Source organism: Dama dama, chromosome 20 (genome assembly GCF_033118175.1).
Source record: "Dama dama isolate Ldn47 chromosome 20, ASM3311817v1, whole genome shotgun sequence".
Lineage (NCBI taxonomy): Eukaryota > Metazoa > Chordata > Mammalia > Artiodactyla > Cervidae > Dama > Dama dama.
This window is the reverse complement of record NC_083700.1, coordinates 30,371,876-30,397,709: the sequence shown is the minus strand read 5'-3', so window position 1 is coordinate 30,397,709 and position 25,834 is coordinate 30,371,876. Positions and strand designations below refer to the sequence as shown.

Below are 25,834 nucleotides of genomic sequence, written 5' to 3'. Positions count from 1 at the left end.
TAATATATTTCTATAGATGTATTCAGAATTTTTATAGAATTTAAATGCTGTTATGAGAAATTGCCACCAGATGGCACACATGTCAATGTTGCTACAATCTTTGAAAAAGATTTGGTTTCCAAAGTTGGCACTCAGACAAGTTTAAGGTATTGTTGGTATCTAGAAAAATAAAATTTCTTTAAATCATAAAACATACATAAGTACATAATCTTTCCTTCTAATCAAGGAACTAGATACAGATGAAATATTTTTATAACAAAGCTATGCATCTGTTGTATGTATTGAGGAATATGTACAGTAAATGTCATGGGTGGGTGCTCTGTCGCTCAGTCATGCCCTACTCTTTGTGACCCCTTTGTGACTCTTTGTAGCCTGCCAGGCTCCTCTATCCATGGGATTTTTCAAGCAAGAATACTGGAGCGAGTTGCTATTTCCTCCTCCAGGTGATCCTGACCCAGGATTGAACCCGCATCTCCTGCATTAGCAGGAAAATTCTTTACAAATGATGTCATAGAGAAAAAGCCTTCTCTATTTCCTACTTAGGTGGAATGTTCTATATAAATTTCTGATGATATACCTAAAAGAGTTAAACTTGTTTTTTTGCTTTCCTTCATCTTCTTCCACATCAAACTATTACAATTATCTAATAGAATATTTACTTCTACTTTCAAACCGCTCAGTAATATAACATAATTTTTGCCTAAGAGCTTTCCAGGTGGTGCTAGTGGTAAAGAACCCACCTGCCAATGCAGGAGACATGAGATGCAGGTTCGATCCCTGGGTCAGGAAGATCCCCCGGAGGAGGGCATGGCAACCCACTGTAGTATTCTTGCCTGGGGAATCCCATGGACAGAGGAGACTGGAGGGCACAGTCCACAGAGTTGCAGAGTCAGGTATGACTAAGTAACTGAGCACAGCAATTTTTGCGTAATATGCAAAAATAGAGAATTGTAAAAGAGATAAAGTATGAAATTAAAGATTTATATAAGGTTAAAGTCTCATGCAGAATACTGAACACATATCCTCATCTATAAAGTTATTATAAAAGGACAGAAAGTGAAAGTGTTAGTCACTCAGTCATGTCTGACTCTTTGCAACCCCATGGACTATAGCCTGCCAGACTCCTCTGTTCATGGAATTCTCCAGGCAAGAATACTGGAGTGAGTAGCAGTTCTCTTCTCCAGGGGATCTTCCTGACCCAGGGACTGAACCGAGTTCTCCCGCATTGCAGGCAGATTCTTTACTGTCTGAACCACCAAGGAAGCCCCTATAAAAGGACAAGAGGAAATCAAATCCTCTTCTTCCAACTCCTGCAGGAAGAGAATTCAATTCTTAGCAATCTGTTCAATTTAGTATAGCCACATGGTTCTCCAACAAAAGTTCTGAGTGACCATGTGGTACTGTTGGTCAAATCTTTTCTGATGTTCTTTTGGAAGTTGTTTCTGCATGCTAAGGATAAGCTGTGGACTTTTGATAGACACATTGAGGAATGAGGATTGCTGCCTTTAGAAGCACGCCTGCTGGCACAAGTCCTGTACTAGATCTGACTGCCTCTACTGTTGCTTGTTTCATGGAATTTTTCTTTTTTTTTTTTTGAGGAGGAGGAAAAAAGAGAGGCAAGCAGAGAAGGATGAGGGGGAAAGTGAGATGAAACCAAATCTTACAGAAACTAAAATCTAAAATGCCATACTAACTTTTAAAAATAACTTACCTACTACTGCTGTCTCTTGGTTCAGTGGTGGGGGAAAACTGGTCAGAGTAGTCAGTGTTAAAGAATCATGTGAATTGTTATAAGGAAAGAGGGTTGTAGAGGATTTTGACAGTGAAGAACAAGGTAAAACACTTCCATCTTGCTTCTGAGGTAAATCAAAAGACATCTTAGAATGAGCACTACTTGGAGACAATGATGAAAAATAAGGATCTTCTACTAAAGACATATAAGAATGCTCATTAAAAGCACCAGAGTCATGCTGCTTTGCATTAGCAGGATTGCACGTTTGATGCTTAGAGTCATGTGATGGCGAAATATTCAGTTCTGCTGAAGAAACATACATCACTTTTTGAGGCTGATCAAGACAAGAATTGTGTGGTTGAGATTCCAAATAAAAATTTCCCTTTATGTCCAACTCTTTGCTGTCTCTCTGTTGCATCAATTCAAAGGGAGTTGATTTGGTCCGCAGTATTGGCACCTTTAAATTAGAATATCTTCCTGCTGCATTTACAGGTTTAGACTTAGGATATGCTCCAAACAAAATGGAACTCAAGTCCAAACTTTGATGCTTCTGAAGAGGCTTCCCAGCTATTGGGAACACCTTTGTCTCCCATTCCATGGTTGTGTCAGCATTTTTGTTACAACCACAGTTCAGTTCCAAAACCTCTAAAGAACTGCTCTGTTTAGCAGGGTGCATGACTAACCCTTCCTTTTCATTTATTTCAGAAGTCCTGAGGTCAAAGGAAGAAGCTTCTGCACTTTTCACCCTTATCCTTCCTTTGCTCTGTTGGTTCATCACTTTTGCTTCTTTTATGGTACTGAAACAAAAAGAAAGTAATGATGATACCATATTCCAAAGAGGCCTCTTCCCATATCCACTTCTCAGCATCATGATGAGATATAAGCATGAGATATTCCTCCCAGACACAATTAGACAATACTATATGTGTAAAACTATACTCACCTTTTTGGTAAGTTAGGAGAATAAGGTTTTGCTTTTAGGTTGGGATTTTGCTCAAAAACTGAATCCTTTGCTTGAATCTTCAAGAGAAGTGAGAGATTGATTTTTAGTGAAGTGATGGTAATGATAGATTTTAACATTCATAAGGCGGAAAGGTTATTTCTCAGAAAATATAAAGATTTAAAATAATTCATGAAAGAATCATATGAGTTTCCAAAATATTGAATGAAGCAAGAACTTGTTCACATACTGAGATCAAAAGGATCAAAATAAAAGATTAGTGTTACAGAGATTAAAAAGGATTTGCTTATAGCACCATCTTTTCATATGTGAAAGTTTTAAAATGTTATTTACTTAAAATACAACTTTATTCTCAAAAACATTGTACTTTCAGAAATTTCATCATCTCAGCTTTTTATGTTATGTCCTCATGCTTGCTCCATCTTTTTCTTCCTTAGTGTGCTCCAGCTATACCGGTTTTCTTGCCATTCCTTAAGTATACCAAATTCATTTCCAGTTTTTACTGTTCTTTCTGGTTGAAATACCCTTGCTCAATACATTTTGCAAGGTTGGTAGTTTCTAAAGTAATTATTCTCTACTTAAATGTCACCTACGTATGGAAACCTTCCCTGACCATTCAACCTAAAATCACACTCCCACCCCACCTGCCCAAACACTCTCAATCTTTATTTTCTTCATAGCAATTATCACATCATGAAATTTGTTACTGTGACTCATGGAATCCAAGCTACCAGCAATTGTAAAAAATATCCTGCCTTTGGAGCTGTTTAAATATGTTTTCTAAAAAGTCAGTGATAAGATTCTACTTGTAATGGGTTTAATTGTGACTCTCAAAAAGATATATTGAAATCTAATCCCTGAAATCTGTGAATGTGACTTTATTTGGAAATAAGATTTTTGCAGATGTAATTTAAGATGAGATCATATTGGATTATAGTGGGCCCTAAAACAATGACTTGTGTCCTTATAAGAAGAGAAAACACAGGGAGAATATGATGTGATGATGGAGACAGAGACTGGAGCAATGTATCTGCAAGCCAAAGAACACCAAGGATTGCTGGAAACACCAAAAAATAGGAATAGGCAAGGAAAATTCTTCCCCTAGAGCTCCCGAGAGAGAGACCATGGCCTTGATGATGACACCTTGGTTTTAGACTTTGTGGCTCCAGAACTGTGAGTTTTAAGCCCCCCTTGGTTTACAGTACTTGTTACAGTAAGCCTAGTAAACTGATACAGAGAATTTAATACTCCACTTTTAATAATAGAACAATCAGAAGATCAACAAGAAATAGAGGACAGACGTGGATAAGCACGTAAACCTATAAGAACTAACAAACGCTTATAAAACACTCTACCCAGCAACACAGACATTCTTGTTGAACATTTATGGAACATTCTCTAGGACAGACCATATATTAGGCCACAAAACAGCTTTAATAAATTTTAAAAAATAGAAGTCATACAAAGTATCTTTTTTTTTTTTTCAAAGTATCTTTTTCAATTAGAATGGATTGAGACTAGAAATGAATAACAGGAAAAACTGGAAAATTCACACATATGTATAAACTATGTTAAACAACTACCAGGTCAAAGGAGAAATCACAATAGAAATGAGAGAATACTTAGAAATAAATGAAAATACATCATACCAAAATATATGGGATACAGTGAAAGCAGTTCTTAGAGGTAAATTTACAACTATAAATGTGTAAAAGATTTCAAATCAATTATTTAGCTGTACATCTTAAGGAACTAGCATAAGAACAAACTAAACCCAGAGCCAGCTGAAGGAAGGAAATATTAAAAGATTACAGCAGAGATAAATAGAGACTAAGAAAACAATGGAGAAAACCAACAAAACCAAAATTTGATCCTTTGAAAAGATCAATAAAAATTCACAAACCTTTAACTAGACGGACAAAGGAAAAACGAGAAAACTAAAATTGCTAAAATCTCAAATTACAGAAATAAAAGTGGGGACATTATGACCAATTTCATAGAAATAAAAAATATATATAATAATATGAACAATTGTATGCCAACAAATTGTATAACCTGGATTAAATGGACAAATTCCTGAAACACTTGATCAACCAAAACTGACTCAGAAAGAAATGCAAAATCTGAATAGAACTACAACTGGTAAGTAGACTGAATCAGTAATCAAATATTTTCCCAACAAAGAAAAGTTCAGGATCAGATAGCTTCACTGGTGAATTCGACTAAACATTTAAGGAAGAGTAAACACCTGCACAAACTCTTCCTAGAAATTGAAAGACACTGCCAAGTTGATCACCCTGTGAGAACAGGAAATCCCTGTTACAAAACTGGACAAAGATGCTACAAGCAAAAGAAAGCCTCAGAGCAATATTCTTCATGAATATTGATGCAAAGTCCTCAATAAAATACTAGCAAACTGAATTCAGTATAGGAAAAGAATTACACCCCTTGACCAACTGGGATTTATTTCCAGAGTACAAAGAATCTTGTGCAACAATCTTCAACATAAGAAATCAATGTAATATACCATATTAAGAGAATTAAAGGGAAGAAATCCACATGATCTTATCAATTGATGCAGAAAAATTTGACAAATTCTTGATAAAAATACTCTAATAAACTGAGAATTTAAGGGAACTTCCTCAATTTGATAAAGGCCATATATAAAAAACCTACAGCTAATATCATACTCAATGGTGAAATATTAAAAGCTTTCTCCCAAGATCAGGCATATGACAAGGATGCCAATTTTTACCACTTTTAGTCAACATAATACTGGAGGGTCTAGCCAAAGCAATTAGACACACACACAAAAAAAAGATCAAAATGGAAAAGAAGTAAGTGAAGTTATCTTCATTCGCAGATGACTTGATTTTATATGTGGAAAGACTCCACACACACACACACAAAACTGCAAGACCTAAAAAACCAGTTCAGCAAAGTTGCAGAATATATAGTCACCACACAAAAACCAGTTGCATTATTATAAAGTAACAATAAACAATCTGAAAAGAAAATTAGAAAAGCAATTAGCATCAAAAATATACATACTGATGAATAAATTTAACCAAAGAAATGAAAGACTTACATGCTGAAAACTACAAAGCATTGCTGACAAAAAATAAAAGAGGAGGCATTCTATATTCATGAAGTGATATGTTTTTATTATTGTTACAATATCATTACCCAAAGTAATATACAGATTCAGTGCAATCCCTATCAAAACGGTGCCTTTGCAGAAATAGAAAACCTCATCTTAAAATTCATGTAGAATCTCAAGGGACTCTGGCTAGCTAAAACAATCTTGAAAAAGAAGAGCAAAGATGAAGGACTTAAACTTCCTGTTATCAAGAGGTACTACAAACATACAGTAATAAAACAATATGGTACTGACATTGAACAGCCATACAGATTAATGGAATAAAATAGAGAGCCTTACAGTAAGCTCACAGAAAGAGCAATTGATTGTTTAAAATATTTATTTGGCTATGTTGGGTCTTATTTGTGGCATGCAGGACCTTTGATGTTTGTTGAAGTATGTGGGATCTAGTTCCCTGACCAGGGATTGAACCTGGGTTCCCTGCATCAAGAATGTGGAGTCTTAGCCACTGGACCACCAGGGAAATCGATGAGCAATTGATTTTTGATGAGGTTGCCAAGAGCATTCAATGGAGAAAAGACAGCCTTTTCAACAAATGATGCTGGGAAAACTGGGCATCTACATGCAAAAAAATGTTGGATTCTTGCAGTATATACAAAGATTAACTCAAAATGGATCAAATACCTACACATAAGAGCTAAAACTAAAACTCTTAGAAAACTTAGAAAGCTTCATGGCATTGGGTCTGACAATGATTTCATATATATGACACCAAAGGCACTATCAACGAGACAAATTGGATTTTATGAAAATTAAAAACTTATATGCATCAAAGTGCAAAATCAACAGAGTAAAAGGGCAACACACATATTATCTGATAGAGGATTAATATCCAGAATATTTAGAGAACTTCTAAGACTCAAGAACAGCCAACTCAAAAATGGAAAAAAGACACAAAAACAGACATATGGACAATGGAAAAGAACAGAGAGCCCAGACATAAATCCACACACCTACAGTCAATTAATTTTCAACAAAGGAGACAATGGAGAAAAACAGTCTTTTCAGCAAGTCATCGTGGAAAAGTTGGACAGCTGAATGTGAAACAATGAAATTAGAACACACCCTCATATCATACACAACAATAAACTCAAAATGGCTTAAAGACTTATAAGACATGACACCATAAAAAAAGAGAATTCTCTAACATAAATTGTACCAATGTTTTCTTAGGTCAATCTCCCAAGGCAATAGAATAAAAGCTAATATAAACAAATGGAACCCAATCAAACTAACAAGCTTTTGCATAGCAAAGGAAACCATAAACAAAAAGACAGCCTAGGGACTAGGAAGAAATATTTGCAAGTGATACAACCAACAAGGGCTTAATTTCCAAAATACACAAACAGCTCATACAACTCAATAACAAAAAACCAAACAATCCAATCGAAAAATGAGCAGAAGACCTAAATAGACATTTCTCCAAAGATATACAGGTGGCCAAAAGGCACATGAAAAGATGCTCACCATTGCTAATTATTAGAGAAATGCAAATCGAAACTATGAGGTATCACCTCACACCAGTCTGGATGACCATCATTAAAAAGTCCACAAATACCTGGAGAAGGAAATGGCAACCCACTCCAGTATTCTTGCCTGGAGAATCCCATGGACAGAGGAGCCTGGTGGGCTACAGTCCATGCGGTCGCAAAGAGTCGGATATGACTGAGCGACTTCACTTTCACTTTCACTTTCAACCCTCAGCTGAGACTTTCAGCTCTTGGGTTTGCTATTGATTGTTTTCTTGAGTTCCCAAAGACCTGTGACCATATTTTTTTTAAGTTGTCTGTTTTCTAATTGCATCACTTTAGACACTGTTGTCTAATAATATGTGGTATGTAGAATGCCTTCTTAATTATTTTGAGCAGCCATTGCCTGTATTTTCTTAGCACCTCCTTGATTTTCTTACATGATCTCATCTGACAGGGAAATGCAGCTTTTTTGTTTGCCCTCTCTGCATACTGGACCGTCTGAGTCAGTGTTCTAACTAATCCCTGATGGTCTCTGAGCTACTGTTCTACCAGACTCAGTAGTTATGTGCTTCAGGAATTTTTTGGTAGAATTGGTACTATCAGGAGACTCTTGTCTCTTGGTACTATTAGGTGACTCTTGGTGTCACCTTTGTTATCTTAAAAGCTGGTCCCTTCACTGAGGCTCTTAATTTTTTGAAAACTTGATGCTATTTCAGCTGAAAAAAAATTGGCAAGGCTATTTAAAAAATTGAGGGAAGCCATTTAAGAAATTGAAAAGTAATCGCAAACAACATTGGGTAGTTGTGACTTTCAGTTCTGTATCGGTTGAATTTTTGTGCTCTTTTCCCTGTGTACGTGGTGGTTCTATTTTTCTCCAATAAAACTTATTTAAAAAAAAAATAAAAAATAAAAAGTCTACAAATAAATACTGGATAGGGTAGGGAGAAAAGGGAGCCCTCTTACACTGTTGGTGGGAGTGTAAATCGGTGCAGTCACAATGGAAAACAGTATGGAGGATCCTCAAAAAACTAAAGTCATAAAATCCAGCAGTCCCACTCCTGGGCATATATCCAGACAAAACTATAATTCAAAAATTTTTTTTTTTTTAAAAAGAAACTTGTTTTCAACAAATGAAGAAAAGATGTGTGCACCCTTATGTTCATAGCAGCACAATTTATAATAGCTAAGATATGGAAGCTATTTAAATGTCCATCAACAGATGAATGGATAAAGAAGATGTGATATATATATATATGCATATATATTTGTATTTTAATACATATATATGTTTATATATACATATATATGTTAGTTGTTTAGTCATTAAGTTGTGTTCAGCTCTTTGCAATCCCATAGACTGGAGCCTGCCAGGCTCCTCTGTCGCTATTCCTGGGTCAGGAAGGTCCCCTGGAGAAGGAAATGGCAGCCCACTCCAGTATTCTTGCCTGGGAAATCCCATGGACATAGGATCCTGGCGGGCTACAGCCCATGGGGTCACAAAAGAATTGGACACAACTTAGTGACTAAACAACAATGACAGTTTTTTAATGTATGCATTTAGGGTGCTATAAACTTTGCTCTCAGCACCCCTGGAGCTCTGTGTGACAAATCTCAATATGTGGTGTTTTCACATTTTTATTCAGTTCAGTGTGTTTTTCAGAAATTTCTCTTTAAACTTCCTTTCTTGACTCAATGGATTTTTTCGAAGAGTCTTATGTGGTTTCCAAGTACTTGGTTCTTTTCTTGTTATTCTTCTCTTATCAACTTTGATTTTGATTCCATAGAACTCAGAGAATACATTCTATATGATACCAATTCTTTATATTTTTGAGATTGTTTAATGGCCCAGGATGTGATCCACCTTGGTATATGTTCAATCAGCACTTAAAAAGAACGTATATTCTTGTGTTGTTAGGTGGAGACTCCTATAAATATCAATTTGATCCTGTTAGTTGGTGGTGGTGGTGTTAAGTTCTCACATATTCTTGCACAGTTCTTGCTGAGTTCTATAAATTTTGAGAGAGGGGTATTGAAGTCTCCAAATATAACTGTGGATTTTTCTATTGCTCCTTTTAATCCTATCAATTTTTGCTTCACATATCTTGCAGGTCTGGCCCATACACACTTAGGATTGTTAAATACATCTTATTGGTGGATTGACCCTTTTATCATACAATATCCCTCCCTTGCTGTGGGAGAATAACTCTTTATTCTGAGGTCTCTCTGATATTAATATAGCTACTCCTGCTTTCCCTTTATTCCCTTTATTTACAGGGTATGTATTTTTCTAATCCTTTATTTTAAATCAACCTATATATTTGAAATGTGTTTCTTACAAACAGCATATAGTGGGTCATGTTTTCAATACCCTCTGCCAATCTGTCTGTTAATTGGTATATTTGTACTACTTACTCTCAGTGTAATTATTAATGTGGTAGAGCTTAAGTCTCCAACTTTATCTGTTATTTTCTGTTTGTTCTCCATTTCTCATTTCTTTTTCCTGCCTTTTTCCTGCATATTTGGAATTTCATTTTGATTTACCTATAATTTTTTTTTAAAAATATACCTTTGTACAGTTTTTGTAGGAGTGACTCTAGTAATTACACCATATATTCATGACTTATCAAAGTCTGTAAGTGTTACTGTTTTTACTAATTCAATACAGAAGCCTTACCTCCCTTTATGTGTCTAACCCTTCCTTTTTTATAATGTAGTTGTCTTAAGTATTTCCTCTAATACATTTAGAACCATATCAGTGTTATAATTTTCACTTCAATCATTTAAATAATTTAGAAAAATCAAGAGAAAAAGGAAAACCTATATTTACCCATGTTGCTTACCATATTCTTTTTTCCTTTCCTTTCTATTAGAAAAATTCCTTTGCCATTTTTTTTAGGGCAGGTCTATCTACTGGCAACAAATCCCCTTAGTTTTTCTTCATCTGAGAGTGTCTTGATTTCCCCTTCATTCTTGAAGGATATTTTTTACTGGATGTAGAAATCTATTGACAAGCTTTTTTCCTTCAGCACTTGTAAAATACTGTGCCATTCTTTCTGGCCCCCATGTTTTCTGATGACATATTAATTTTCATTCTAATTGTTTCTCCCCTTCAGTTAATATCATTTTTCTTTGGCTGCTTCCTGGAATTTTTGTATTTAGTTTTCTGAAGTTTACTTATGATGAGAATTTCAGTACTTTTTTAGACTTGCCTTTTTTCTCCTTTCCTCCTTGGACATCAATGACACGAATGCTAGGGGTTTTGTCATTGTCACTTAGTTTCTTGAAGTTCTATATTTTATTTTTATTTTATTTTTTAGTCTATTTTATTTCTATTGCTCAAATTGGGCAGTTTCTATTGTTTTGTCTTTCGATTCATTAATTCTTTCCTTGTGCCCTGTACTCTGCCGTTAAATCCATCTACTGAGCTGTTTTGTTTCCATTACTGTTATTTTTCAACTGTAAAATTCCTTTTCGGTTCTTCTTATATCTTCTCTTTCTTTGCAAGGTCTTTATATTTCTTTGCTGAGACTTTTTATTTTTTCATTTGTTTTAAGCATGCCTGTAATTGCTCACTGAAGCATTTTAATCACGGCTGCTTTAGAATCTTTGTCAGGTAATTCTTACATCTCTGTCATCTTAGTGTTGTCATCTGTTGATTATCTTTTACTTGTTTGGTTTGAGATCTTCCTGGTTCTTGGTATGGCAAGTGATTTTTCACATGAAATCTAGATATTTTTGTATTGTTATATTATTCTCTTTGAATTGGGGTAGCTTTTAAAAATCCATTCTGAAAAAAAAAATAAAATAAAATAAAAATCCATTCTGACAGGGGAAAGAAGAAGGGTGGGGGTGCTACCTCATTACTGCCTTGCCATTGCCAAATGGATTCAATATCCACCAGTTTCTCACAGTCTCTGTTAACACCTGAAGGGAGACACCATGGGAGAGGCTCTCCAGGTGGTCTCTATAGACACCATGGTCTGGGTGGTCTCATTACTGCTGGATGATGTTGAAAGTCCTGACTCTCCACTAGGCCTCTTCTGACACTCCATCAGTGGAGAGACGTTGGGGTACCACGTTACTGCCAGGTAGAAACTCAGGCTCCCCACCTGGTTTCCACTGACACTGCAGGGAAACCTCATTGCAGGTCAGTGGAAATAAAACTCCTAGCTCTTTACTTGACTTTTTCTTATTTTAAATGATTGTATATTTTTCTTTATTAGAATGATCACAAGAATGACACATAACACTGCCCTTCTGATAACACTGCCCTGTTGTCCTTCTCTGCATCATTGTTTTTGTGGGGATGGAAATCTAGGCTCTCCACTTCTTTGTTGGCATAGGTGGGGTTGAGGGCCATTTTTTTCTTTGGTGTTGACTGAAGTAAAATACTTATTTTCTTAAAGTTTTCTGGTTTGCTCGGCTGCCCCTTTCCTGGTTCTTTGACTAGAGAGAGCAGGATTTTGTTGTTTTTTTTGTTGTCTGCACTGTTGGCCCTTCCAATTTGTTGGTTTCTTCAGTTCCAAATCTGTGATATATGAAGAAAAAGAAAACTCAAGGAACTAACCTTCATGTCTTTCCTTGGGTCCCAATGTTCCTAGATGGTCTGTCTTCTCTCCCTCTTTCAGAGTCTTATATTTATTTTAAGTCTTACATTTCTTATATTTATTTTATATGTATGTTGTCCAGGGTTTCTAGTTGTATTTAGTGGAAAGAATAGGGAAAAGTATATCGACTTGATATTCCCAGAAACAGAAGTCCTCCTTGTCTGATGTTAATCAATTCCTTCCGTGGGAGGTTGAACCATGTTCCTATGTTCCTATTTATTGACTAAGGGCACACTCCAAACAACTCAACTGTCTGGAGCCATGGGCTATATCTGAGTACTGACATTCCCTGGAACCTAAAATATTAACCCACATACTCCAACAGCATGTTAGGAGAATATTCTTTGTTCAAGAAGGTTTTATTCTAAGAGCAAGAATATGACTGTATCATCATGTCAAAGGAGAAAATCCATGCGCTCATTCTATAAATGCAAAGATATGCAGTTGATAGACTTCAACATTCTTTCTGAAAAAAATTCTTAATAAAATAGATGTCAATTAATACTTCCTTTAAACAATTAAAAGATATATCTCAGACTTCCCTGGTGGTCCAGAAGAATTTGCCTGCCAGTGCAGGAGATACAGGTTCAGTCCCTGGTCTGGAAAAATCTCACATGCCATGGGGCAACTGAGCCCTTGCACCACAACTACTGAGCCAATACTCTAAAGCCCACAAGCTGAAACTATGAAGCCCATGCATCTAGAGCCCATGCTCTGCAACAAGAGAAGCCACCACAATGAGAAGCTTGCACACTGCAACAGAGAGTAGCCCCCACTTGCCACAACTAGAGAAAGCCCTCACACAGCAATGAAGACCCAGCACAGCCAAAAAAGATAATAAAATAAACAAATAAATAAAATAACTCCAATCAAATCAACATCACAGTTAGTAGTAAAACATGAGAATCTCTTCCACTAAAATTAGGTCATGCAATCACTTCTGTTATTTAAACTTGTTTTGGGAGTACTAGCCAATGAAGTAGGCATGAACAGGATATAAGTAACAATGTCTGGCAACTATATTTTGGTTTTCATCTCCTCCTACACTTTTCTTTGGAACTGACATTCACTATAGGATTGCATAGTTCATTCTCTAGCCTCAACAGTTTTTTGATTTTTTTTTCACTCCAAATGCTTCATCATTCTAGTGATAGGAGTTGCGAGAGTCACATCTTATATACTTTGTATTCCGAATACTGTGAAAACAATAGGTACTCGGTGAATATTTTCAGATGCATAATACGAAATGTGGTGTTAAAATTTTAATTAATTTGTATATATGACATACACCCTGGAAGGTAAATCAGTAATTTTGTCTTATTAAGGTTTGTTCAGAATCTAGTACTTCGTGATTCCATAGTAAATATTTGACATCAGTTTTTGTGATAAGCTCAAAATAACATAGCTAGAATGCTCAATATTTTTCAATTAGAATTTGGCCAAATCATAATTGTTTTTATACCCAGCATTTTTAGCTAAGAATCCTTTGGCTATTCTAAAATATTCTCAAAATTTGATGATACATATGCCATCAAGATGAAGCTTGAGTAACCTGAAAAATAATGTAAAGTACTCAACTACAATTTCACTTTATAATTGTCACTCTAACTTCTAACTTGCTGCACAACTGTCTAAAACATGAAAACAGAATATATGCTTGCCCTTTCACCCACTCCTATGGTTTCTAAATTGAGCTGAAAATGGTATGCAAAAGGTTAACCAAGACATTAACTTTCTAAGTTAAAGTACTTCAATTAAATTTTCCTTCTTCATAGGAGATTTATAGTGCAGCCGCATGCACATCTGACACTCCAGTTTAGTTGTGATGATAAATTTTAAGTCGCCCTGCAACTAATCTGAGATCCTTTGACCAAAATCAACATGAAAACATTTTTTTTACAAAACATCAAATTTAAAATGTACCTCTGTTCCAGAGTGTTTATCCCTGATAACATCCATCTGTCTCGTAAATAGTTCTAATACCGCATTGTAGACCAGCTCATACTGTTGCTGAAGAGCATCGCAAACCGGAACAAATGAAAATAAACAAAAACTTGGTGAACTAACAGAATTTCAGGAGTATGAATGCCGATCAAATCCTAGTATAGCAAACCTGAAACATTAGTTTAAAGATAGTGCCTTATGTCTGTGCAGCCCATGTCAGGTTTCAAAGCATTTTTAGGGTGCTAGAAACAGTTAAATATTTGATCTACCTCTAGCTAATATACAAGGACCTTGCAGCACGCTTTTTATATTCTAACCCCACTTTCTTATTTATCTTTCCTTCCACTATCCTCCCTCTAATTTTGTTTGCTCACACTTTAAAATTTTCATTCCAGGGACTTCCCTGGAGGTCCAATGGTTAAGACTCTGCTCTTCCATTGCAAGGGGCACAGGTTTGATCCCTGGTGGGGAAACTAAAATTCTGCATGCCACATGGAGCAACAAAAAAAAAAAAATTGTTTTTTATTTCATTCCAGATGCATTTTTTGGGGGGGGTGGGTGGTAATTCATCTCTCCTGGGAAAAGGTAGATTGATGTTCTTGATGGCTAATAGATTCTAGCTTTGCTATGACTCTCACAGTTGATCTATAAAGCAGTTAGGTTGTTAACCCTGTTAACCTGATTTGCCTGAGATCATTCAGAAGTAATTTCAATGTCTTGGGTTAGTACCTGAACCTTTGACTCTTAGTTTAGTGCATTTGGATCAAGCTGCTGAAATTCTGTCTTAGCAAAGATACCAAAGAAAAGAAGACCACTAAATAGACTTTTGAAATTTGTGGTTATAAAGGAATTCCACTGCAGAGAAATGAGACCGCTATAATTACAGGTTTATGGGTTTTTACTACCTTGTTTTTGCCTCTGTACTTGCTCAAGCACTTGATTTTTGGATCTATTTTTCGTCTAAATAGGCCTATTCAGGTTTTTCGATGACACTTCACACAATCGTATACAAACAAAATATAACTTTTGCCAAAAATAATTGTAGCAGGAGAATAGTGCAGAGACTGTATCATCCAACACAGCCATTGGCCCACTCTTCAATTTTTTCTAAAGAAGACAGGAAAATAAGATAGGAAGCACTCATCTGGTTACAGTGCTATTTCCTGGTTAGAGCGGTATCAGAAAAAGCAGCTACAGCAGGTAAGTTCTTTGCCCAAATAGTTGTTGATAATGCCAAAATGTGAAAGCTAACTTAAAACTATGTCAGCTGTCTTCCAACTCTTACATATAGGCCTGAAATGGACTTTTTCTGAAATGATGTATGACTTTATTTATTGATTCAGTAATACAGTTTAATGTTATACAATTAGGTTGCATACTTCCTGGAATCTTTATACATCTACATGGATTGGCCTTCTCTTAAGTCTGACAGCCTTAAACCAGCCAATGCTTTCATTTCACATAAACTTTCCCCCCTAGAGGTTGAATATAGAAAACACCTACAGTCATACACATGAAAAAGAATTCTCTTTTTCCACTAACTATTAGCGGAAAACCTGTGTGGGCCAAACACAAGGTTTATATTATAATAGCTCTAATTTTTTCCCTTTGATTTACAACTTTTACATAAAAATATCTAAAGTACCATTGTCAATTGTTTTACTTCTAAACCTGTGTTCAAGTTCATTTGTAAGTGCTTTAAACACTGCTGCTGCTGCTGCTAAGTCGCTTCAGTCGTATCCGACTCTGCAACCCCATAGACAGCAGCCCACCAGGCTCCCCCGTCCCTGGGATTCTCCAGGCAAGAACACTGGAGTGGGTTGTGCACGAAAGTGAAAAGTGAAAGTGAAGTCACTCAGTCATGTCCGACTCTTAGCGACCCCATGGACTGCAGCCCACCAGGCTCCTCCGTCCATGGGATTCTCCAGGCAAGAGTACTGGAGTGGGGGGCCAGTGCCTTCTCCGGCTTTAAGCACGAGGGTCTTCCTATTTTAGCAATAAGAATAGTTCTAACAAACTGTGCAGAAATGTGCTGTGTGCTTAGTTGCTTCAGTCGTGTCCAACTCTTTGTGACCCCATGGACTGTAGACCACCAGGCTCCTCTGTCCATGGGATTTTCTCGGCAAGTATACTGGAGTGGTTTGCCACTCCCTCCTCCAGGGGGTCTCCCCAACTCAGGGATGGAATCTACATCTCCTGCGTCTCTTGCTTTGTACACAGATTGTTTATCCCTGAGTCATCAGAAAAAAGTCACCATGAAAAAAGTCTCTTACCTAATAAAAACCAGTGAATGTTTGATGAAAGAATGAATGGGCGAATGCTAAACTCTATCTTAAAGATGGAGACCATTTAGAAATACAGGTAAAATTATTGGTGTTGAAATATGTATAAAATATGGGTGTTGGGCTTCCCTGGTGGCTCAGATGGTAAAGAAGCTGCCTGCAATACAGGAGACCCAGGTTCAATCCCTGGGTTGGGAAGATCCTCTGGAGAAGGGAATGGCCACCCATTCCAGTATTCTGGATACTGGATAGAGAAGCCTGGCAGGAGAATTCCATGGATAGAGAAGTCCATGGTCGCAAAGAGTCAGACACGACTGAGTGAGATAACACATACATGGGTGCTGAAATATTATAGAATGTGAGAGATTTGGGCTGGGAATGTTTCACCTAAGAGGGAGAATGTGAGCTGGAGAAGAGAGAACAGGTGGAAAGCATTTCTTATGGAATGAATAGGTATGAGCAATCTAGGGTAGGTTAATCATATACTATGATACATATATAATCATATATATAATATATTGTAATTATGGAGTTTTTAAAAATTTCTTTAAATATGCATACAATAAGGACCAGGAAAAACTATAGAAAAATAGTAACAGTGACTCTCTCTAGGTGACAAGATTATGGGTGATTTGTAAATTTTTTATTATTTTCTAAAATGAAGAAAATATAATTCTCCAGATTCTGTTACCACCTCCTGAAGAAGAAATTACAAATCTCTAATTTTGTATGCTTTCAGAAATGAATTACCACCACAAAATTTCAGGTTAACCTGACCCAGCTATTTCTTTCCAATAGGTCAAATAGTTTTGTAGATTTTTTCAATATCCTTTATAAGAACTGTTATATTGCTTTGTTAATATTTTCTGAACAGACAATAAAATATAAGGAATGAAAGGATTTTGGTCCAGGGCAAGGTATACAGGAAAAATATTGGGATATTCAGAGTTAGAGGAAGTGGAAATGGACCAAAATCCTTGATAGTAAAGCAGTCAGCTATTTTTGGATGCCTTGCTGTTACTAAATAAAGAGATGGAACTAAACTCAGACATGTTATATTATTCCCCGTAGTCCATACCTGAGTTTGAACTAATGAAGGCCTCTGTGTTCGCATTTCCTGGATCAAACTAAAAACACTGAAGTTCTCAGGAATTATCTATCAAAGAAAAGGAAAAAATATCTTACTATCCAAATGTAGAAGAATACACCTTCTTCTCAAGTGCACATGGAACATTCTCCAGGATAGACCACATCTTGGGTCACAAATCAAACCTCAGTGAATTAACGAAAATTGAAATCGTATCAAGCATCTTCTCTGACCACAATGCTATGAGTGAAGATATCAATTACAAGAAAAAAACTGTAAGAAACACAAACACATGGAGATTAAACAACACATTTCTAAGTAACCAAGAGGTTACTGAAGAAATCAAAAAGGAAATAAAAAAATTTCTAGAAACAAATGACAATGAAAACATGACAACTCAAAACTTATGGGATGCAGTGAAAGCAGTTCTAAGAGGGAAGTTTATAGCGATACAATCCTACCTCAAGAAACAAGAAAAACTAACTTTACACTTAAAACAACTGGAAAAAGAAGAACAAAAAAACCCAAAAATTAGTAGAAGGAAAGAAATCATAAATATCTGAGCAGAAATAAATGAAAAAGAAATGAAAGACACAATAGCAAAGGTTAATAAAACTAAAAGTTGGTTCTTTGAGAAGATGAACAAAATTGACAAGCCTTTAGCCAGACTCATCAACAAAATTAGCAATGAAAAAGGAGAGGTTACAACAAACAATGCGAAATACAAAGGATTATAAGAGACTATTATGAACAACTATATGGCAATAAAATGGATAACTTGGAAGAAATGGACAGATTCTCAGAGAAGTTCAATCTTCCAAGACTGAACCAGGAAGAAATAAAAATTATTAACAACCCAATTACAAGCACTGAAATTGAAGCTGTGATCAAAAATCTCCCAGAAGACAAAAGCCCAGGACCAGATGACTTCATGGGAGAATTCTATCAAACATTTAGAGAAGAGCTAATGCCTATCCTTCTAAAACTCTTTCAAAAAATTGCCGAGGAAGGAACACTTCCAAGCTCATTCTGTGAGGCCATTATCACCCTGATACCAAAACCAGACAAAGACAGCACAAAAAAAGAAAACTATAGGCCAATATCACTGATGAACATAGATCCAAAATCCTCAACAAAATTTTAGCAAACAGAATTCAGCAACACATCAAAAAGCTCATACACCATGATCAAGTTAGGTTTATTCCAGGAATGCAAGGATTCTTCAATATACACAAATCAATCAATGTGATAAACTATATTAACAAACTGAATGATTAAAAACCATATTATAATCTCAATAGATGCAGAAAAAGCCTCTGACAAAATTCAGCATCCATTTATGATTAAAACTCTTCGAAAATGGATATATAAGGAAACTACCTCAACATAGTAAAGGCCATTATGATAAGCCTTCAGGAAACATTGTTTTCAATGGTGAAAAACTAAAAGCATTCCACCTAAGATCAGGAACAAGACAAGGGTGTCCACTATCTTCACTATTATTCAACATATTTCTGGAAGTCTAGCTAGAGCAATCAGAGAAGAAAAAGAAATAAAGGAAATCCAGATCAGAAAAGAAGAAGTAAAGCTCTCCCTGTTTTCAGATGACATGATACTATATATAGAAAACCCTAAAGATAGTATCAGAAAATTCCTAGAGCTAATCAGTGAATTTAGCAAAGTTGCAGGATACAAAATCAGTATACGGAAATCACTTGCATTTCTATATACTAAAAATGAAAAATCAGAGAAATTAAGGAATCAAACCCATTCACCACTGCAACAAAAAGAATTAAATATCTAGGAATAAACTTACCTAAGGAGACTAAAGAAATGTACACAGAAAATTATAAGACACTAATGAGAGAAATTAAAGATGACATAAACAGATGAAGAGATATTCCATGTTCCTGGGTAGGAAGAATTAATATTGTGAAAATGACTATACTACCAAATGCAATGTACAGATTCAGTGCAACCCCTATCAAATTACCAATGGCATTTTTCACAGAACTAGAACAAAAAATTTCACAATTCATATGGAAACACAAAAGACCCCGAATAGCCAAAGCAGTCTTGAGAAAGAAAAATGGAGCTGGAGGAATCAACCTTCTTGCCTTCAGATTATACTGCAAAGCTACAGTCATCAACACACTGGCACAAAAACAGAAATATACACAGATGGAACAAGAAAGAAAGCTCAGAAATAAACCCATGCACCTATGGGTACCTTATTTTTGACAAAGGAGGCAAGAATATACAATAGGGCAAAGACAGCCTCTTCAGTAAATGGTGCTGGGAAAACTGGACAGCTACACGTAAAAGAATGAAACTTTCTAACACTATACACAAAGATAAATTCAAAATGGATTAAAGACCTCAATGTAAGACTAGAAACTATAAAACTCTTAGAGGAAAACATAGGCAGAACACTCGATGACATAAATCAAAGCAAGATCCTCTATGACCCACCTCCTAAAGTAATGGAAATAAAAACAAAAGTAAACAAGTGGGACCCAATTAAACTGAAAAGCTTTTGCACAGCAAAGGAAACTATAAGCAAGGTGAAAAGACAACCTTCAAAATGGAAGAAAATAATAGCAAATGAAACAACTGACAAAAGATTAATTTCCAAAATATACAACAGCTCATACAACTCAATGTCAGAAAAACAAACAACCCAATCAAAAAGTGGGAAAAAGACCTAAACAGACAGTTCGCCAAAGGAGACATACAGATGGCTAATAAACACATGAAAAGGTGCTCAACATCACTCATTATTAGAGAAATAGAAATCAAAACTACTATGAGATATCACCTCACACCAGTCAGAATGGCCATCATCAAAAAGTCTACAAACAATAAATGCTGGAGAGGGTGTGGAGAAAAGGGAATGCTCTTGCACTGTTGGTGGGAATGTAAATTGATACAGCCACTATGGAAGACGATATGGAGATTCCTTTAAAAACTAGGAATAAAACCACCATATGACACAGCAATCCCACTCCTATGCACATACCCTGAGGAAACCAAAATTGAAAGAGACACATGTATCCCAGTGTTCATTGCAGCACTATTTACAATAGCTAGAACACAGAAGCAACCTAGATGTCCACCGACAGATGAAGGGATAAAGAAGTTGTGGTACATATACACAATGGAATATTACTCAGCCATAAAAAGGAATGCATTTGAGTCAGTTCTGATGAGGTGGATGAACCTAGAACCTATTATACAGAGTGAAGTGAGTCAGAAAGAGAAAGATAAATATCATATTCTAATGCATATATATGAAATCTAGAAAAATGGTACTGAAGAATTTACTTACAGGGCAGCAACGGAGAAACAGACATAGAGAATAGACTTATGGACATGGGGAGAGGGGAGAAGAGGGTAGACGTATGGAAAGAGTAACATGGAAACTTACATTACCATATGTAAAATAGATAGCCAATAGGAATTTGCTGTATGGCTCAGGAAACTCAGACAGGGGCTCTGTATCAATCTAGAGGGGTGGGTTGGGGAGGGAGATGGTAGGGAGGTCCTAGAGGGAGGGGACATATGTACACCTATGGCTGATTCATGTTAAGGTTTGACAGAAAGCAGCAAAATTCTGTAATGCAAGTTACCTGGCTAAAGGAAGGGTAAGTGTGATTTAGGACAGTGGTTATGAAAACTACTTCTGTCCAGAAGTACCTTGCTGGCCCCACCCCCTCCAGAGTTTCTGCTTCAGTTCATCTGAGGTGGGGCCCAAAAGTTTGCATTTCTAATAAGTTCCCTGGGTGTTACTGATGCTTCTTGTCTGGGGACCACATTTTGAGAACCACCAATTTAGGAACTAAGTTAATTGTCTGACAAAACCAATCTACAAGTGAATATTCTAGAATCCTAAAGACAGATGTTTTGAAGAACTAGACAATTTCTAAATCTGAAAGTAACAAGGTTAAGAAAATAGCAAGTGCCTATTGAGAAAAACTCACCCCATCTTTTAGCAACATCCACGTGTAATCAATAGCACAGAGAACACCAGTCCTTCCACAACCAGCGCTGAAATGAAAGATCACAGTAGCATGTATAGTTGCAGAGAGTGGATCGTAGCTGAAAAATTTCACCAGCAGATTTGAGGAAGAAGAAATCTAGAGACCATGAAACTGTCTAAACCCTACCATTTCCCAGAACACGTTTTTCAGTTGCCACAGACTACACCAAGCCTCAGGACAGGTCTTAGGCAAGTTCTCACAGCAAAACGTCTCTAGAGCTGTGCTGTTGCAAGTAATTTATCAGAAAAAAAAAAAACAAACATTAATTCTCAGATTGAATTTATCAGAGTTTCTTCTATTGACCTTTCTCTTTCAATCATTCTCATTTTTAAACTTGATTCTTTTCTGACTGACTGGAAAAAATGAGCCTCAAATTAGGAACCCACATCTATGTAGGGTTTAAATTCCAACAAAGTCAGTCTTCCTTTGGTTAAAAGCAGGAGTCCTGGCCTGAGTGTGACATTTGGTTTATTCTGGGGAGAAGGTTCATATAACAGCATCATACCTGCAGTGAATGCATATGGGAACACTGTTATCGTCTTGGTAACAACGCACATCCCAAATGAGCTCAAGAATAGGGTCTATAGATGAAGGCACATCATGGTCTGGCCAATTCTTATAATGGAACTGATAGATGGTTCGAGTTTCCTATAAAAATAACCAGAATAAAAGGAGAGTTCAAGATTAGCATGTCACCTCATTCTATCACAAGATTACTCTGTCTTACTAAGTAGCATCTTTATCTTTTTTGCAATTTATGGAATCTTCTTCCCTACAGACCACATGCCCTGTAAGAACAATTATAAGTTATTTCAGGTCACTCACTATTGGCCTGTCCCTATCTACTCACAAGAGAAGGTAGATGTGAAAATGGTCCAAACCAGAGCTTCCCAACTGGTATCCTTTAAATGAGTCACAGGCAGGCTGAGGTACTAAATCCCTTTGCCTTAGAGAAACAGAGGAGTCTGAGCTTTCAAGTTGGTTCCCAGCCTCTATTCACCCTAGAAATAATATCATTTTATATGTGGGCCGTTGGTGTGAAATAGGTTGGGGAACACAGATTACACCAAAGGTCTCTTTCGGATATTATGGTCTATTCAGAACATCAAAGGCCCTTCCATCCCCCGCAGACTGCATCACATACATGTACATTTACTTGCCTGGTCTCTGTAGGCTTTGAGTTTACCTTTAGTGTTCTATACTTACACTATTGAACTTGGCTTTTAGAGTCCTGATTGTATAATCAGATTTTCTATTTTCAGCCTCCTAAGAAGTAAATCAAAATATTAGTTATTTCAAAGACTAATATTCAAAAACTACTCTCTATAAAGTAGGTTCTAGAGCATCTGCTCAGCCATAATGAAAATAGACATCATACTTACACAGGAAATGGAGAAAGGACCAAGTTGCAGTTGCGTGTCTCCTGGTTCAGCCCAGTAGCGCTCACATTTTTTCTGTTGCACAAAGCAAAAGGTGGTGATTTCCTTCCATATATTCTAGTCATTCCTGGACAGTGAAACCCTATCCCCCATTCAGAAGCAAATTCAGCTGTGTCCTTTACCCTAGGTTAGGAATTTCTAATGCCCTTGGACTTCAACACAAGTCTAAATTTTCCAAAGATGGGAAAACAAACCTTAAAGGATATACAAATTTAAGACTTCCTGGAAGTCTCAAAAAGTAGAAATAGGGATCTGACATTTTCAGTATTTCAAAAGGATTAAAACAAAGCTATACAAGCTAACTGAAACCCCAAGTTCCTTTGGTTTTAATTGGAATTGTATCAATTCAGAATGGCAACAGTAGGTTCAAAGAGTGTTGTTCAATAGAAATATAATACAAGCTACATATATAATTAAGATTTTTCTAATAGCCACATTCAAAAATGAAAAAAAAATAGTAGGGTTAATTGTTATACCTTAGCCCAATAAATAAAAAAATTTTCAAGTTGTAGTCAATCAAAAATGGTTATTAGATATTTGACATTTTTTAACTGTCTTCAAAATCTAGTATGAATTTTATATTTAAAGCACATTTCAATTGCTATGCTAAATTTTCATTGGAAATATTTTATATCCATTTAGATTTCATAAAACCTATGGTTGAAAAAGATTCACATACCCAAGTTGTTCCAAATCAGGTTTTCCAATAACTGAATTGAATATCATTCCTTAAATTTAAATGCATTAAGATAAGCTAACTGAGTTCCTCAGCCACACCAGCCATATTTCAAGTGCTCACCAGCTATACATGGTTGGTGAAGGCCATGCCAAGTGGCACAAAAGGAGCTCTGATTGGCAGTCTAAAATGTCTGATTAATAACAACAGGAAAATGAATTGTTATTTTAAAAAGTATACTTTATTTTTATTTTAAAACACAGGGGAAATGGGCAAAAGAGGTTCTCATGGGTTAAAAAAAAAAAGCCTTGAGAATCATTTGGCATTCACAAACTGAAGACTAGGAAGATGAGCATAAATGTCTACCAAGTCACAGTTAAGGAAAATTCTGCTACCAAGTTTCCCCCTTCTTTTTCTTTTTTCCTTTAGGTTTACTAAACAGAACTCACCTTTCCCATTTCAAACTCCATGCATGCCATAACAATGATCTAGGGCAATAAAATAGAGACTTAAACACTGATACAGTTAGAAAAGCAGTTAATACATGAGTCCCAGAGTCCAGAAGTGTCATTCTTTTTTTTTGTTTTATAACCAAAAAACAAATCCTAATAAATTACAAAATGTTACTCCTACTCCTTCTTTTTCTGTCCTCACTTACCTTTTCTCTATTCAAATCAATAAATTCTTGTTAACAAATGAGACTGTCAGGAAGAGAACTTTTATTTCCCTGAACAATAGTGACTTTGTGATTTTGACACAAAGTTGCCTGAACACCAAAATTCTAGCAACTGACCCCAAAAAGCAATGATTCTGATACATAGGAAACCTCAGTCACTTATCCTGCCACCCTATCCCCCACATCTCTAAGAACTAGAGAATATAGTAACAGAAGCAACTCTGCACTTACCAGGATGCTGTATTCCCAAATCATCCTCCAGAAGTCCAGGACAGTTGTAGGCAAAGGTCCCTGGGTGGCAATATAAGTCTTGGGTCCATAAACTCCCTAGAGGGGAACAGAAATTACACAGGGTAACTACAAAAAACATACTCTTCTTCTCATCTAGTATTCCTCCACCCCACCCCACCCCCCACTTTTTTAAGTACCTAGAGAAATACAGAATACTCAATGTACCTTAATGAAGTTGGCATTGATGTAGCTGGAATCCTCATCAGAGGTTATCATGAACAGTTCTACTAGGCTATGGTCATCTATAATACAAAAGAAAGACTAGTTAAGAGGGTTTGATCAGAGGGCTTCTGTACGTCTGGAACTAGCGCTGTGAATAGTAGATGCTCATAAGTGATTGAAGAGTGAATGAATGAATGAATGAATGTTCTTTTGTAGTCATATACAGTACAAACTAATTTGTCAAAGCCATGATCCAGGATTAGGAATAACAACCAATGGGTAAAAAGAGATAAGATGATTGAATTGGGGAAAAGGTACAAGTTTAAAGGGAGAAATGAAACTTACAGGGCAAAATATCCTTATATCTGTTTTTCTTGATATTCTTGGGCCTCTCAGCCACGGTTGTGGGATAGGTTTTATCTGCCTTATATTTGGCGGATAGTCTTTTCAGCGTCTGTAATAAAATCACAATAATTCAGTCATCCTAGGGAAAAGAGGCAAGAAGCTATCTCTAGAGAGCTTTCCTTCCCCTCTGCCCAAATATTCCACTTCAGCTGTTTTATCTTCCCTGGTGGCTCAGACCGTAATGAATCTGCCTGCAGTTGCAGGAGACCCAGGTTTGATCCCTGGGTCAGGAATATTCCCTGCAGAAGGGAATGGCTACCTACTCCAGTATTCTTGCCTGGAGAATCCCATGGACAGAGGAGTCTGGCAAGTTACAATCAATGGAGTTGTAAAGAGACAGACACAACTGAATAAGTAACACACACTCACACATAGTATCCTCTAGGGCTGGTTCCATTCACAAGGGAACCCAGAGCATAAGGACAACAGGGTTCAGTGACATTTGGAGAAGTGAAAAGATCACACTTAAGGCAACTGAGCTACAAGTAGAAAAAACTTAGAGGTGAAACTAGTGAATATTTTTTAAAAAATAAGACACATTCTGTGTTCCATCCAAAGAGATAGTAAACGTTTGACTGACTTTCTTTACAGCTATTACAGGACTATTTTAAGTAAAAATGGAGCTTAAGATGAATACCACCTCTCTAGTTAGCAAAATTTCCAAGATTTCAGTCCCCAAAGCAGTCATCTTTTTATATAACCTAAACTTCAAGTCCATCCCTCAACCAAACATGAATCTTTAAATAGTATCATATTTCATTTGTAGACTATCATCTGGGTCAGTCAGAGGATAGCATAATATGGTTGAAAAAGGCAGTGAAGTATCTCCTTATTCTCTGTTTTAAAAAGATGAGGAAACTGAGACACAGAGAAATAAGTGCCCCAAGATCACAAAACTAC

The 25,834-nt window shown here is 36.3% G+C and overlaps 1 protein-coding gene across 3 annotated transcripts in view; it reads right to left on the bottom strand.

Annotated features, from left to right (window-relative positions):
- The window catches only part of PTPN22 (protein tyrosine phosphatase non-receptor type 22), a 56,306-nt gene that overhangs the window by 14,676 nt on the left and 15,796 nt on the right, over positions 1-25,834 (bottom strand). For all 3 annotated transcript variants that reach the window (XM_061121099.1, XM_061121101.1, XM_061121102.1), the window contains 12 exons: positions 24,875-24,983; positions 24,533-24,609; positions 24,308-24,403; positions 23,850-23,888; positions 22,668-22,739; positions 22,492-22,551; positions 21,791-21,933; positions 21,226-21,292; positions 17,237-17,314; positions 13,856-13,942; positions 2,676-2,752; positions 1,712-2,529 (listed from right to left, as the gene is read on the bottom strand). In XM_061121099.1, coding sequence (XP_060977082.1) covers positions 1,712-2,529; positions 2,676-2,752; positions 13,856-13,942; positions 17,237-17,314; positions 21,226-21,292; positions 21,791-21,933; positions 22,492-22,551; positions 22,668-22,739; positions 23,850-23,888; positions 24,308-24,403; positions 24,533-24,609; positions 24,875-24,983 — 1,723 coding nt within the window. The remainder of the gene's footprint in view (positions 1-1,711; positions 2,530-2,675; positions 2,753-13,855; positions 13,943-17,236; positions 17,315-21,225; positions 21,293-21,790; positions 21,934-22,491; positions 22,552-22,667; positions 22,740-23,849; positions 23,889-24,307; positions 24,404-24,532; positions 24,610-24,874; positions 24,984-25,834) is intronic.